We start from the raw sequence: 13,260 nt of genomic DNA on the forward strand, positions 1-13,260 counted from the left end.
CTCTGCCCTACCCTCCGTTTGTCAGAGCCTGGGAACAGGTGACAGAGGTAGGATCCCTTGATAATTACCTGTCCTGTCTACTCCCTCTGGGGCACCTGGCATTAGGAATGAAATAGTGCAGCAGATTAACTGATAAGCAAGTGGTTAATGCTATAGACTACATATATTTCCCTCCCCCCAGTAAATATTTTTTAGCAGGCTGGCCAGCAGCACAGCTCAGTCCTGGCTCACGCCAGGTCCGGGAACTAACCCTGCTGTGACTCTGCATTTAAAGTGTATTAGGAGCCAAGCAAGCAGGCAGCCTGGTTCAGTTCTGGGGCTCAGACGCATCCCTGCAGACAGGGTGCAGCCACCCTGCGCTGCTGCCTCTTTATCAGAGGCAGCAGCACAGGGGGACGGACAGCCAGGCTGCAAGGGGAGCGGGTTTTTAAACCGGCTACCTTCACGGACCAGCTCCTGCCTGACACCCAGAGCTGCTGCCTCTGACACAGAGGCAGCAAGCAGTGTGGAGTGGCAGGGGGTAGTCGGGAGTGAAGCCGAAGAGCACTGGCTGCTTCCCCCGGGGACTATAGCATAGTCGACTAACCAATACAAATTCATGAGGTTAATCAACTATACAATTAACCCATACTTAATATCTCTACCCGGCATTGGCCACTGTTGACAGACAGGATACTGGGCTGGATGGACCTTTGTTCGACCCACTATGGCTGTTCTTATGCAGGATGACCCTGGAAGAACTGACCCACTTCGGGACTCACTGGGCAGTTCCAGCGGGACTGTGGTTATGCTCCTGGAAAGTCTGTGTCATGGCTCTGGCAAGACTGAGAAGAACCCTGAGCCTGGCATGCTGTGACCACTGCGTCATACCCAAAGTGCAGTCTTATTCCTGCCCTTGTCCTCATAAGAACAGTCATCCTGGGTTAGACCAAAGGTCCATCTAGCCCAGTGTCCTGTCTGCCAACAGTGGCCAATAGCAGATGCCCCAAAGAGAGGGGACAACAGATAATCATCATGTGGTCCTCTCCTGTCTCCCATCTCCAGACAAACAGAGGCTAGGGCCACCATTCCTACCCATCCTGGCTAACAGCCATTGATGGACCTAACCTCCATGAATTTACCTAGCTCTTTTTTGAACCCTGTTAAAGTCCTAGTCTTCGCAACATCCTCCAGCAAGGAGTTCCACAAGTTGACACTGCACTGCTCCCCTCAGCTGTTTGTTGTATACACCTGTTTTCTCATCATCATAGATTTGGTCCTTCTAAAAAGCTTAATCCTCTCTTCCTTGTGTGTGTCAAGCACCTCACCCTCTGGGGTGTGTCCTGGAACTGTATTTCTGTGCGCTACCATAATACAAACCCGAATCCACTGAGGCTATAGGAGGGCAGAGCAGAGTCAGCTCAGCTGCTTGGGAAAGCCTTGCGCACACATTTCAGCCCTAGATTATCTGGAGCCTTAAACTGGCTCACAAGGTACCTGGATATTCCTGATTCCCCTGGCTCTAAAGCTAATAGGCTGCACCCTCTTTCCGCAGCCCCTTCAAGAGAGGCCAGTCACTGTGAATGAGCCAGGCTCTCCCTGGCTGAGGCTTCTCATGGACGTGCACTGACGGCTCTTACGACCTCCCTCTGAGTTAGCAACTGCAGGTCTCCAGTCACTATTAGCTGGCGGTTTCAAAGGGTGGCAGGACAAGCAACACCATAGACGCAGGCCAGGGCATAAGCCTATGACTTAGGAGACCTGAGTTGCTGTCCCACTCCCTACCTGTAGCCAGACAGAACCCTCCCCCCTCTGACATCCTTGGGAGAGAGAGAGAAATCCTTGAGAGCGAAACTCTGTCTTCAAAGGCTCCAGGGCCTCCAGAGGTGCTGGAATAGCAATGGCCCTGGATGCTAGACAGGAACCAGATAACAGCGACAATTGGGCCAGCGGGTGGTTGGGGGCCTTGTGCTACCTTTGGCTGGTACCAGTATTGATACGCCTACACACACCGTCCCAGAAGAGGAATCTGCCGCCCCATCAGAAAAAGGACGTCCGGCCCTAATGATTTAGTTACCTCCACCTTACAGGTGCAAATTAAGCTTTGGACCCCCTGTGGGAATGGGCATCACAAAGACGTTCCAACTTAATTGACATTTTAATGACAAGAGAAGCGTCTACATGACCACAGGGGTAGAAAGCGGGGCCCTGTGCCCCACTCTAATTGGAGATCCACCCATATACCTGCTGGTCAGGCGGTCTTAGACCCCCCGAGACTTTAGGGACGCCTTAGTCTCGTCCTGACTGCTTCCCATTGGGATTGAGAGAAACGCTGGCTTCGCCGGAGTAAGGATTGCAGGGGTGAGAATATACCTGCGAGCTGTCTGGTTTTGCACATTTAATAGGAGCTCAGAGAACCAAAAGGGTTTCATGGTACCTGTGATTTTTTTTATTGTAATTTGTGTCTTGTCCTTTTGTCATGGCTGTGTCATCTGTAACACAGCAGTAACATTGGACAACTAAGCTTGCCTTGTAACAAGAAACTAGTAACTGTTTAAGCTTTAACCTGACTCCTCCTGTTGCTGTAACAGAACCAAACACAATCAAAAAGAACCATAGCCAATCAGGGGTAAACGCAGTAAGAGCTGAGCATTGAGTCGAGCCGCCTCCACAGGGCAGACTCTTTGGGGCACCCGTCAGCCTCCCTGGCTGCCTGCTGCGAAGGGACTCTGTCCTAGCAGTTGAAGACTCTGGTGTGTGATAGGGCTCACAGACCACTCTCTGCCCCGGCCCCTGGCTAACACTACCCCACCACAGACTTTCAGTCACAGCTGCTGGAGAGCTTTCCCTCCCCCTACCCCCACAGTTCTTGTCATGCAGCCAGAAAGTGGGCAATGCCATGTGTATTGGGGTTAAGTCCAAGCAAGCATTATCTGGCAGAGTGTTTCCCAGGCAGGGCCATCCCTAGAGGTTGTGGGGCCCAGGGCAACCCTCCCACCCCACTCCACATCCTGCACTCCTAGCCTGCCCCCACTCCACCCCTCCCCCCAAACCCCTCCTGATCCTGCTCTGTCCCCATTGTATTCCTTCCCCAAAGCCCCCTGCCCAGGACTGCCTGGGGGGAAGTGTTCCCTCTAAGACTATTGCTACACATCTGGTTTTTTGCAGGAGAGGATATGCAAATTGCACTCATTTGCATATCTTTAGATTCCTTTTGTGAAAGATTTTTGCCATAAAAACCCCTGTGTAGATGAGGCCATTTGTCGGAAAAAACCGTTTTTCGCAAGATCCTGTAAACCTCCATTTTTGAGGAATAAGGGATCTTGTGCAAAAGGGGGTTTTCCTGACAAATCTACACGGGGGTTATTGCAAAAACCTCTACTGCAAAAAGATTCAGAAGATATGCAAATGGGCACGATTTGCATCTCTTCTGCAAAAATACCCAGCAGTATAGCCCTAACCAACACTGTGTGGCAGAACTGTCCCAGCTGATTAATCAGCTCCGCCCAGTCAGACGCTCAGGGCTCCATGCAGGGAGCTCACTAGCTGGGCAGGGCTGATCACTCACCTGGGATGTTGAGGCTGCACAGCTTAGAGGAAACATTGCTGGGGGGGCAGCAGTAGGAGCCAGACTCCCCTGCACTCCCTGTGGCAGCAGGCATTGGAGTGACCTAGCCAGCTGGTCAGCTCTGCCCCACCACCCATCCTGCTGTGCTTTTCCTTTAGCCTTCTCCCCTCTGCTTCCCTGTGGTGATCCCCCAGGCTGCCCTGGGCCCTGCAAGTCCCGTCCATAGGATGGTCGAGGTAGGTGCCGCGGCTCCGCCCGAAGCACAGGACCCGGAGCAGCTGGCCTGATCTGTCCTGTGGACAGAACAGCTGTTCCCAGCTCTAAGGCCGCGAAGCCTTTACCCCATTTCCTGTTCTCAGCTCCTCCACGGCAGGCCTAAATGTACTTACAGCTCCCCCCTTGTCTTGCCCCTTTGCAACTGCAGTCATGTTCCGTTTTGGGGATTGAGAGTCTGAGGTTTCCAACCCTCTGCTTTTGTACTCCACGGGATGGGTAGGGAGTGAGATTGTCCTCTGGCCACGGCCAGGATTTTCAGCAGCTTTTAGTGTCTCCTATACCTCTCCCTATCCCCTTTTGCCCCTCCTAGCTGATCGTTTGAGCTTGGCTTGAGAGAAGCCAGGCAGCCTTCCCGTGTGCTCCTATTAAATCCCCATCGCACCCTGAAATACGTCAACTGTTCTTATCTGGTCCCATTAGACTAACAAGTCCATCTGGCCAGGCAGCATCCTTGTCACAAATATTAGTATAAGAGTATCAAAAAGTCAAAACCCAAAAGTCTCTCTCAGGCTAACCAACAAGCCTGTATATCAACAACAGCTTCTCTATCTTGAGTCTGTCCCCAGGGTGGTATGAACCCAACTGCTTCACAAGTGGCTATACAGAATAAGTACATAAAATAGATCATGCCAAGGCTGAGCAAAGGTGTCTTTCCTCAACTCTTACTACTACCCCGGTCTAGATCCTCTTAGGTATCTGAAATACCAGGAAAGGAAGTTTCCATTTTCAAGCTACATTTGTTTAAAATTCTTTGGGCCCTTTCAGAAAAAGGCTTTTGTTGTGTATTGGCTAATCCATTCTCCTTATCACTTGTCTCTTGTTCTACTTTTATTGCCACTTAAACTTTTTATCACAGACTCCTACCCAGAAATACTTCTGTGAGCTCCTTTAAGGGAAATTAGAATTGTTCTGTAGGGCAGTCTCATTTCAAAGGGCTGAAAGGGTTCATTTTTCAGTTCCTGGAAGATGGGGTTGTGCGCTGAACAATAGCTACATTTTAGGGGTGAACAAAGTGACCCCTGTATGTTGAGTCTGTGGGGTACTTGGGGTTCTTTGGATGAAAGATGTCCCTTATGATCATTGTGGGTGGAAGTAGTATACAGCCTAAGTCTTTAAAACCACAGAAGCTCATGATACCATCTACATGTTTTGTTAGTCTTTAAGGTGCTACTAGACTATTTAAGTTTTTCCAGTTACAGACTAACTTGGCTTCCCCTCTGAAGCTATTTACAACAGTTGGCCTTATTCCTTTACATGTATCTTTTAAGTATTCTACCCTTCCACATACCTGAAAGTACTTTATGGACATGAAGGTTGTGGATCTAAAAACTATTATGGTGGTGGGGAATATATACACATCAAAAAACTATTCTCTCTCCAGCTCCCAAGTCTCAATGTCGTGTTGTGATGTAAAGGAAATCAGAGTGCTCATACTCACATTCCAAAAGAAACTGATCGATTCCTTGAGGAATGACTCCAGTACCACAATATTTAAATAAGCATTTAATTAGGATTCCATTAGTATTAATATTGCTTTCAATTCCAAAAAAATGTTAATTTCCACTTCTGAGCAGATATTTCAAAGTACAATATTAACTTTATACAAAATGAGCAATTAAGCAAACACCATTATTTCACATTTTACATTCTTCAAAAATACAAATTCATATTTATTCTTTTTTGGGTTTTGGAGATGCTCTTCCTTTGGAAGTACTGTACCTGTAACTAACATCTTCATGTCACTCGATGCAAGTACATTTGTTCCCATGTTTCATAGTTAAATAAATTCCTTGAATTCCATACTCACACTTAAGAAATTGATGTGTTGGTTAAAATCATCTCCAAGACCACTGTCCGGCTCCCAATACACGTAAAACACAAGCAGTAAATAACCATCCTAAACTCTTTCTATATTTGCTGGTCTGAAGATTACGCAGAGATCAATGCTGGAGCAAATGCTCAATAACTAACCAGCAGTTCTCTACCCTCCTAACAGATGCTAGTCTGTGTAAATAAAACACAACTTTTAACTATTATTCTCTCTCCAAAATGAGGGTCAAATGAATAGCTTTAGTTTATAAGCAGGTGAAGACACAAAGCTACAGAGCAAGAAAAGCCTTTGAATGCCAGCTACTGTAGCTATGATACTACACAAACATACCCTTGATTTTGCTGAAAAAGATCATATGAAAAAAAATTCGTAAGAAAAAGTAGAAACTGCATTTAGTTGAGAAAGTGTACACTGCATAATGAACCAAATTTTGGCCAGCTTGCACACCACCAAAAGCATGGTGTAAGATTTTTAAACTAGTTTCAAGAACACACACATTTAGACTATGTATGCTACTACATAAATATCCAGTTTAGTTTGCATTTCTCAGTGCAGACACAGAATCCAACTTCTAGAATGTATGATTCATATCAAGACAAGATGCAAAAAAGTTAAAAATTCAGCCCTATCCATGAGTATCGACTACAGTAACATTTATAAACACTTGACATTGTTTTCAAAATATATGGAGGAAAAAAATACCAATTAAAAATGACACAATCAGAAATTTGTTGTGTTAGAGATGTTTATTTTTGCCTCACAGCCCAATTGACTAGTTCATTGTTCTGACCGGCTAGCTCCTATTGGTGATACTTTGCATTTCACTCTTTTCCTTCAGACATCTCAAAGCACTTTACAAAGAAAGGTGAATGAGCTTCACTATCCTCATTTCATAGATGAGGAAACTGAGGCATAGAAGTTAAGTGACTTGCCTGTGGTCACACAGCCAGTTAGTAGCAGAATCAGGACTAGGTTACCTGACTCCCAATCCACTGCCCTATACAATGGACCATGCGGCCTCCCCTTTCAGTTGCTACCTGCATAACATTGTCCATAAAACACCAGTTTTTCATCTCCAGTGAGTTCTGAGGCCAATAATACATTAACAAGCTAATGGCACCCTCCTCCCACAAGCAGTTCCAGACCCTCAGGCCAGCCACGAGTTCGTTTGCCAATGCTTATTTCTAACTGGTATAGAAAGAGTATTGTAAACATGTTAACAATGTTGCTGCAGTTGCAAAAACAATATTTTATGATTCTGCTGGAGAGTTATTCTCAGCGAAGTAAGGCAGATAAGCATGGCATCGAAAATGATTGTGAAGCCAAAACTCTAAAAGGTGCAACATGCCTGTCTAGGAACAGTTTGTCACTTCTGTTCATGTTCATTCTGTAATCAGATTTGGGAGTAACGGGAATCTACAGATGAATACAACAAATTAAAAAAAAAAATCGAACAGAAGTGACAAGCGGCTCATCAGAAAGCATGAGAGGACAGGCCTGGTAAAGCACAGTGCTCTCAATGGAAGTTTTGCATAGATTGGACATTTGCTAAGGATGCATAATTTTGTTTGTGTATCGACAGGTTGGGTGATGGGTCACTGAGCTAGTTACTACACACATTCAATAAGACAGACATACACCGACCACATGGGACAATGATTTTTAGCTACAAGTATTGCACCAAGATAAGTGCTCATCTTTGCACACCCCTGTTAACTTTTTAATCAGAGCAAAAATAAACTTTCTGGAAGTATATACAAAAGAAATTGCAGCAATTGGGTTAAAGATAAAATAACCTAAAGTGCATTTAGATACTGGTGTAAGGTTCTGCAACCTAGCTTTTCTGGACACAGTCAGCATGACAGAAGTCCCCCATTTATACTTTGTTCTATGTAATTTGGTACCAACCCTGAATAAATGCCGACTTTCTGTCCTTTGGAACCCCTATCATCTATAAGCATGAAAACTCAATTCTCCTACCTCCAGCTGTGTGTTCAGTCAGTTCACTAGGGTTACTACTTGCCTTTCAGAGCTACCATTTAGACCTGTTCTGTATTTAGGGTTTGGGTAAGCTATAGGAACCAAGTAAACCACCCTTCCCCGCCCCAAGAGCCATAAACCAGCAAATGCTCAAAGAGCTCTGTGCAGCAGCGCAGTTCTGCTGTGATGACAGATATGGGAAAGAATTCACAAACCGCATACATCGTACAGGGCATTCACGACAATCTCAGCGGCTTGACAGCGCATACATACTTCACTCTGGCAGTCTGATATCAGTCCTGGCATCTGAAGGTAGAAATTTTTCCCTTCTTTTGGCACGCTGCTGGGAATTTACTGAGCCAGGGAAAAGTCTCCAGCTTCCCTGGGGCCAAGGGCTCTGATAGCTCAGCTGTGACAGCAAAACTCATGTTTCCCTGACAGGTACTCAGAGGCTCCTTCACCAGGCTGCCAGTGAGCCCCTCGGCTGGGCCTGGCGTTTAACTGTGCAGCATCTCGGGCAGTACAGGAGGTGACGGAGCACGGCCGAGTGCTGGGAGTGCTTAGACGCATGCAGCATCATTTAACATTCAGACAAATAGAGCACGAGTGAAAACATGAAGAACGTTACCAAAGCAACTACCTAAGGGGGACACACAGTTGTGCTGGGACAGGCAAAGTGCAGATGAAACAACTACTCTGCCATCGTTAGGAGCCCTTCTTAGCCTCACCTAAACTGAGAATACAACAGACCACTCACAAAGCACACCAGGTCGGACGCACCTCTTCACACCCAGAAGTAACTGCTCACCCCCTGTCCCTGAAGGAAGGGCTACCAAGGTTCCAGATTTAGAGCCAAATCCTGGTCCCACTGAACTCAATGGCAAACTCCCGTGACCCCACCAGGATCTGGAATTTTTCATTCACCGACACATACACAAACACTCTCTTTAAAAGGCCAAATACCCATGCAGCACCAGACACAAAAGGGACAAATCCTCCACCGCTGCCGGCCTGCCTGCGTCCCAAGCGCAGGCTGCAAGGTGACAGCCCAGGTCAGTCTCCACACATCGCTGCCCAGCAGGGCGGGGTAGTGTCACCGAGAAGAAAATACTGCAATGCTTTGCTCATTCATATTTTACAGATGTCAATCTTAGTGTCACAGCAACAGGAGGAACCACCCGTATGCACTGGACCTTCGCTGTCCTACTGCCATCCCATGAGCCCTTGTCATTAGGATATCCAGGACACAGAGTGTACTGTGCTAATATTGTCCCTGCTCTTCAGTTACAAAAGCCACCCATTTCACGGTCTTATTCCTTCAGTCTCACTCCATCTGCCCAAATAGCATAAATCTCCCAACCAGCTGAAAGCCTGCTCTCTTGCATGAATTCTGTCTGCACCTAGGACGTGAATTTGCAATTGGACAGAAAGAGGTTGGGAAGGTGGCTTCGCCTCTAACAATATGCCAGGTGTTGGTAAGGCTGCACAGCTTTCGGGAGGGTTTTAAAAGCCAATACACCTCAGTGTAACACACTAAGGAGGAAGGTTTGGCTGCTCTATCGTGATCCTCCCCAACAAAAGGTGCTGAATGTAACTTTGACAAGATGAGAGTAAACAGGAAGAAAACTGAAGGGAGAGAACAGAAAGCCTCCCCCCAAACACCTTTCAAGAGTTTACATCCTTACACCTAGTGGACACAATTGCTCAGCATTATTTGGCTTATGATTATATCACTACACCTAACACCACCATAAACTGAATAAAGATTATTTAATATTCTTTCCTTCAACACAAAAAGACTCACAGCCAAAGCCAGACGGATGATAAAATACTATAAAATTACATTTTAAAATAATGCAGCATAAATAAACCATTTAAAATGAAACTGCATTTATTGCAACATTACAGGCTTTTTGGTGGAAGGGGAGTTTGTGGTTGTTTTTTTTGTTTGTTTTTTTACCCTGAGTCAGTTAGAATATAGTTTCAGCTTGATATGAAAAACTACTACATTGTGTTATGCATTTTAGTAGCCCCGTGCACAGACAGCTGACATGACAGAAGGTTAGAGGCAGATTCAGGCAGGGATTATAGAGTTTAACAGAAAAGAGGAAGCATTTCTGGACTGTTACAGGACATGGTCACCGAATTCTAGGTCACCCTGTGCGGACAAGGAATCATTGTCAACAAGAGTTACCTGCAAAGGTTTTGCATTCCTGATGTGGATTTAAAGCCTGACATGTTTCTACACAAAAAGTCAGAAGTTGATCAGATTGGTCAAAAGAACAATAGGCACCAATATCACCATATGTGAACCCCCTCTGAATTCTGCAAGAAGAGGCAAGCCAATCAGGTACTACATAGGCATAGGCTCTGATCACATTTCTAAATCAGGAAGCAATGGGCCTGAAATGTATTCTTAGCCCTCACTTAAATCAAATTAATTAACACAGCAGGAGCACAAGTACCTCAAGCTCTTCTTTAAGAACATTCCCCCCCCCCAATGATTTCAGTTGGCTTTGCTAGTAGTGTTAGCACAGTACAAACAGCCAACTAACTGGGTGATGGGACAAGCATCCCATGATCAACAAAAGCATCTGAAAGTACCACTCCAGAAAAGCTCCAGCTCAAAACAACTGCTGCTATAATACCACCATCTTCTGCTACAGAAACTTCATCCTCTGGGTCCCTATTATAGTGCATGGTTAGTATCAGACACAGAGGGAGACAAAAGGAGATTACAGACCCAAGAAGTTGTAACAGAAGACCCACTTGCTGCCAGTACCAAACCCCCCAAACATAGAAGTGATGTGCAACAGGAGATGGACTGAAACTAAAACCCCCTTTCTTTTTATCATCTTTATGCAGACAAGTATTCCTTAACTTCCATGTTCACAAGTGACAAGCAAAAGTGACAGACAGTGCAGCCAAAACAGTTCATATATAACTTAGCTTTTTTTTTATAATCTTTTTTTCTTTAAAGATTCGACTCCCAAAGATGGATGTTTTGGGATGTGACTAAAATGACATCCAAGAAGCAGAAGTAGGCAATAAAACTTTTTAAAAAAACCCAAACAAAAATAAAAACCTCTTGAGCCTTCAGTGTCTGCTTCTAAGGTGGAGGATTTTAGCCTCCAGGTGCAAAGGAGAAGATTCTGGAGCATCTTCATTTGGAGAAGCTACTATTCAAAGCAATTTCCACCTCCCCCTGTAGTAGTGCTTCAATTGGAATCAGATTGGATGGGGTTTCCGGGCTTTGGAGGGACAAGAAGTCTGATACGTCCATGGCACTTAATGTTTCAGTTTGAGAGTCTGACGGGTTAGCCATCTGACTGTTGGGCTCACAGGAAGAGGAGGAGGAGGAAGGAAAAGTCTGAGGCTGCAGCTGAAGAGTTGGCTGCTCTAAAGTTTTCAGGTCAGGAGAGGAACGTTCCTTCTTAGTGGTTGCTTTCTCCTTGGCAGAGTCTCGGCAGGCACACTGACACTGGCAGAACTCTTCTTGCTTTATAATAATAACAGGAACGCTGAGACCAATCTGCTGAACGGAGTTTCCTGAAAGTGAAAAGAAAAGATATAAATAGGTCTAGAAGGGAGAGAACAGCAAAATCTCGGGACAGCGAGAGACTCAAGTCATCTTTTAGGTTTAATACAGATGGTAGCTCCTCATAGCAGGAAACACTCATTTGTCTTTGTCTCAAGTCACATGCACACTTCTGGCACCTTAGAAACAACTATTATGAGATCAATAAAAAGGGAAACAGCATTTCAAATCACACTAGTGAAAAGCTAGCAGAACGGGGGAAGCCCAAGTCATCATTACCTATGCGATAAAGTGCATAACGATGAATCCGCTCCACCCTGCAAGGAGCAACTAAAGTCACAGGTAGTCAGAGCTGTGTCCAGGTGCATTAGGCAAGCACTGATCATACGAACACACAAGCTCTTTGCAGCGAGTTACTATTAAATGGAAGAGCAACATTCGGCCTGTCTGCTTTTCAGTCACTAACTCCTCCTCTTACTATACAGGAGCACTCGCCTCGCAATCACAGGATGAGAGGCAGACATTTCACAGCTCACAGTGAGCGTTTCTTACCTTGCTCAGTTCCCATGTGGCATTTCACAAGATCATCAGTATTTCCTAGCTGATGGCCAGGGGAACCTGTTCACTGGAAAACTTAACACCTCTGACACAGAACAGGTAAGGGTCCCAATTGTCATGTATTTAGATTTTCATACAGCACCCAGCACCAGCTACATGCGTGCTAGCATGTTTTAAACCAGCCTTAGGGGGTTTTAATAGAGGCGTGTTTAAAAATTAAAGCCCTTTTCTATTTCAATGCCTCTGTCCCTTCAAACCAGAGAGAATCCCAAGGGATTGTACTATGGCCTCCCTTGCTCATCACCTTGAAGTCAGTATTCTCTTTTTGCTCTGTTTTCCTGCCTAGTGACTACAGGGAGGGTTCTTTCACTTGTGCTCTTCCATTTATTTAACACTGTCTCCTTTCTTCTTTTCAAATCTCATCTTGCCTGTTTTCTTTAGCCCTCGACTGACTTTGTGAAGTATCTGACACTGTGTGTGAAAGATGCAACAAAAACAAAATATGTGACTGTGTATTATACATGCAGCTCAGAGGTGGTCAGCCAACAACCTGGACTAATGTAAAGCATCGGCTGCTCCCTTTCCCCGCATGTAAAGATTTAAGCTTGGCAGTGATCTAAAATCTCAGTGAATAACGTTAATTATCTAACTTAAAGGAGCTACTTACACTTCATACACACATTAGAATACCACATGATTGTTAATATCAAGACAATATAGTTTGCAAATTTCTCCCCAGTATCTTCAGTGTTATCTTTGTTTCCTTCTTCACATTATACTGCTCATACCCATAAGGTGAAACATAAGTCTAAAGTGAGCTAAGCTTAAGCCATTACCCTTTAGAAATGTAAAAAATTGAACATTTTCTTGGACTTTTTTTTTTTCAAGCAATTAACACCCCCCACCCCAAACAAGTATTATTCAAGGTGATAATTGCCAAAACTTATTGCCAAAGGAATGGCCCTGGGACTATAAAAGGGTAAGGAGTTGCATTTCAAATGTACATACCCGTGTTGCCAGCCACTGGTAACGCAGTGGTAAAAAATACTTTCTCCACCTTCGGAACTTGTGGCTTAAAAAAAAACAAAAAAACATATTTGATGCACTTAAAATCAGATCTCCAATAAGCAACAGCAAACTCCAAACAGCTGAGATCAAGAGAAATGAGTGCCCCAGAGAAAGGACTAGAAAACTGGATTACAAATTAAGCAGTTTGAGCTGATATAGTGCCTTCCATATTCTGGATATGACAAACTGGGACAATGACACAGGAAGTCCTGAGATGCTATGGATTTGCCAACACACATTGTTTACACTTCAACAAAATTAATCAATTCCCAACTAATAATTCATCTTTTCCATCGCATTCATCTCAATGGCTCTATTCGTTGGCATTCACAACCGAGGAAACTTTTTCAGATGGCACTGGCTCACTACTTAAAACAATGACACAAACTATTCTTGAGGTCTCAAACCCACAGATTTATGTAGCATCAGACACATTCTTGTTTTGCAGAAGATTTTCCCTTA

The 13,260-nt window shown here is 44.8% G+C and overlaps 1 protein-coding gene across 3 annotated transcripts in view; it reads right to left on the reverse strand.

Annotated features, from left to right (window-relative positions):
• Nucleotides 1-9,507: 9,507 nt before the first annotated feature.
• Nucleotides 9,508-13,260, reverse strand: part of MTF1 (metal regulatory transcription factor 1) — a 39,289-nt gene continuing 35,536 nt past the window's right edge. For all 3 annotated transcript variants that reach the window (XM_075908516.2, XM_075908517.2, XM_006134245.4), the window contains exons 10-11: nucleotides 12,739-12,802; nucleotides 9,508-11,183 (exon numbers count right to left, since the gene is read on the reverse strand). In XM_075908516.2, coding sequence (XP_075764631.1) covers nucleotides 10,798-11,183; nucleotides 12,739-12,802 — 450 coding nt within the window. In that variant the 3' untranslated portion in view covers nucleotides 9,508-10,797. The remainder of the gene's footprint in view (nucleotides 11,184-12,738; nucleotides 12,803-13,260) is intronic.

The sequence above is a fragment of the Pelodiscus sinensis genome, chromosome 26 (genome assembly GCF_052426305.1).
Source record: "Pelodiscus sinensis isolate ZL-2025 chromosome 26, ASM5242630v1, whole genome shotgun sequence".
Taxonomy (NCBI): domain Eukaryota; kingdom Metazoa; phylum Chordata; order Testudines; family Trionychidae; genus Pelodiscus; species Pelodiscus sinensis.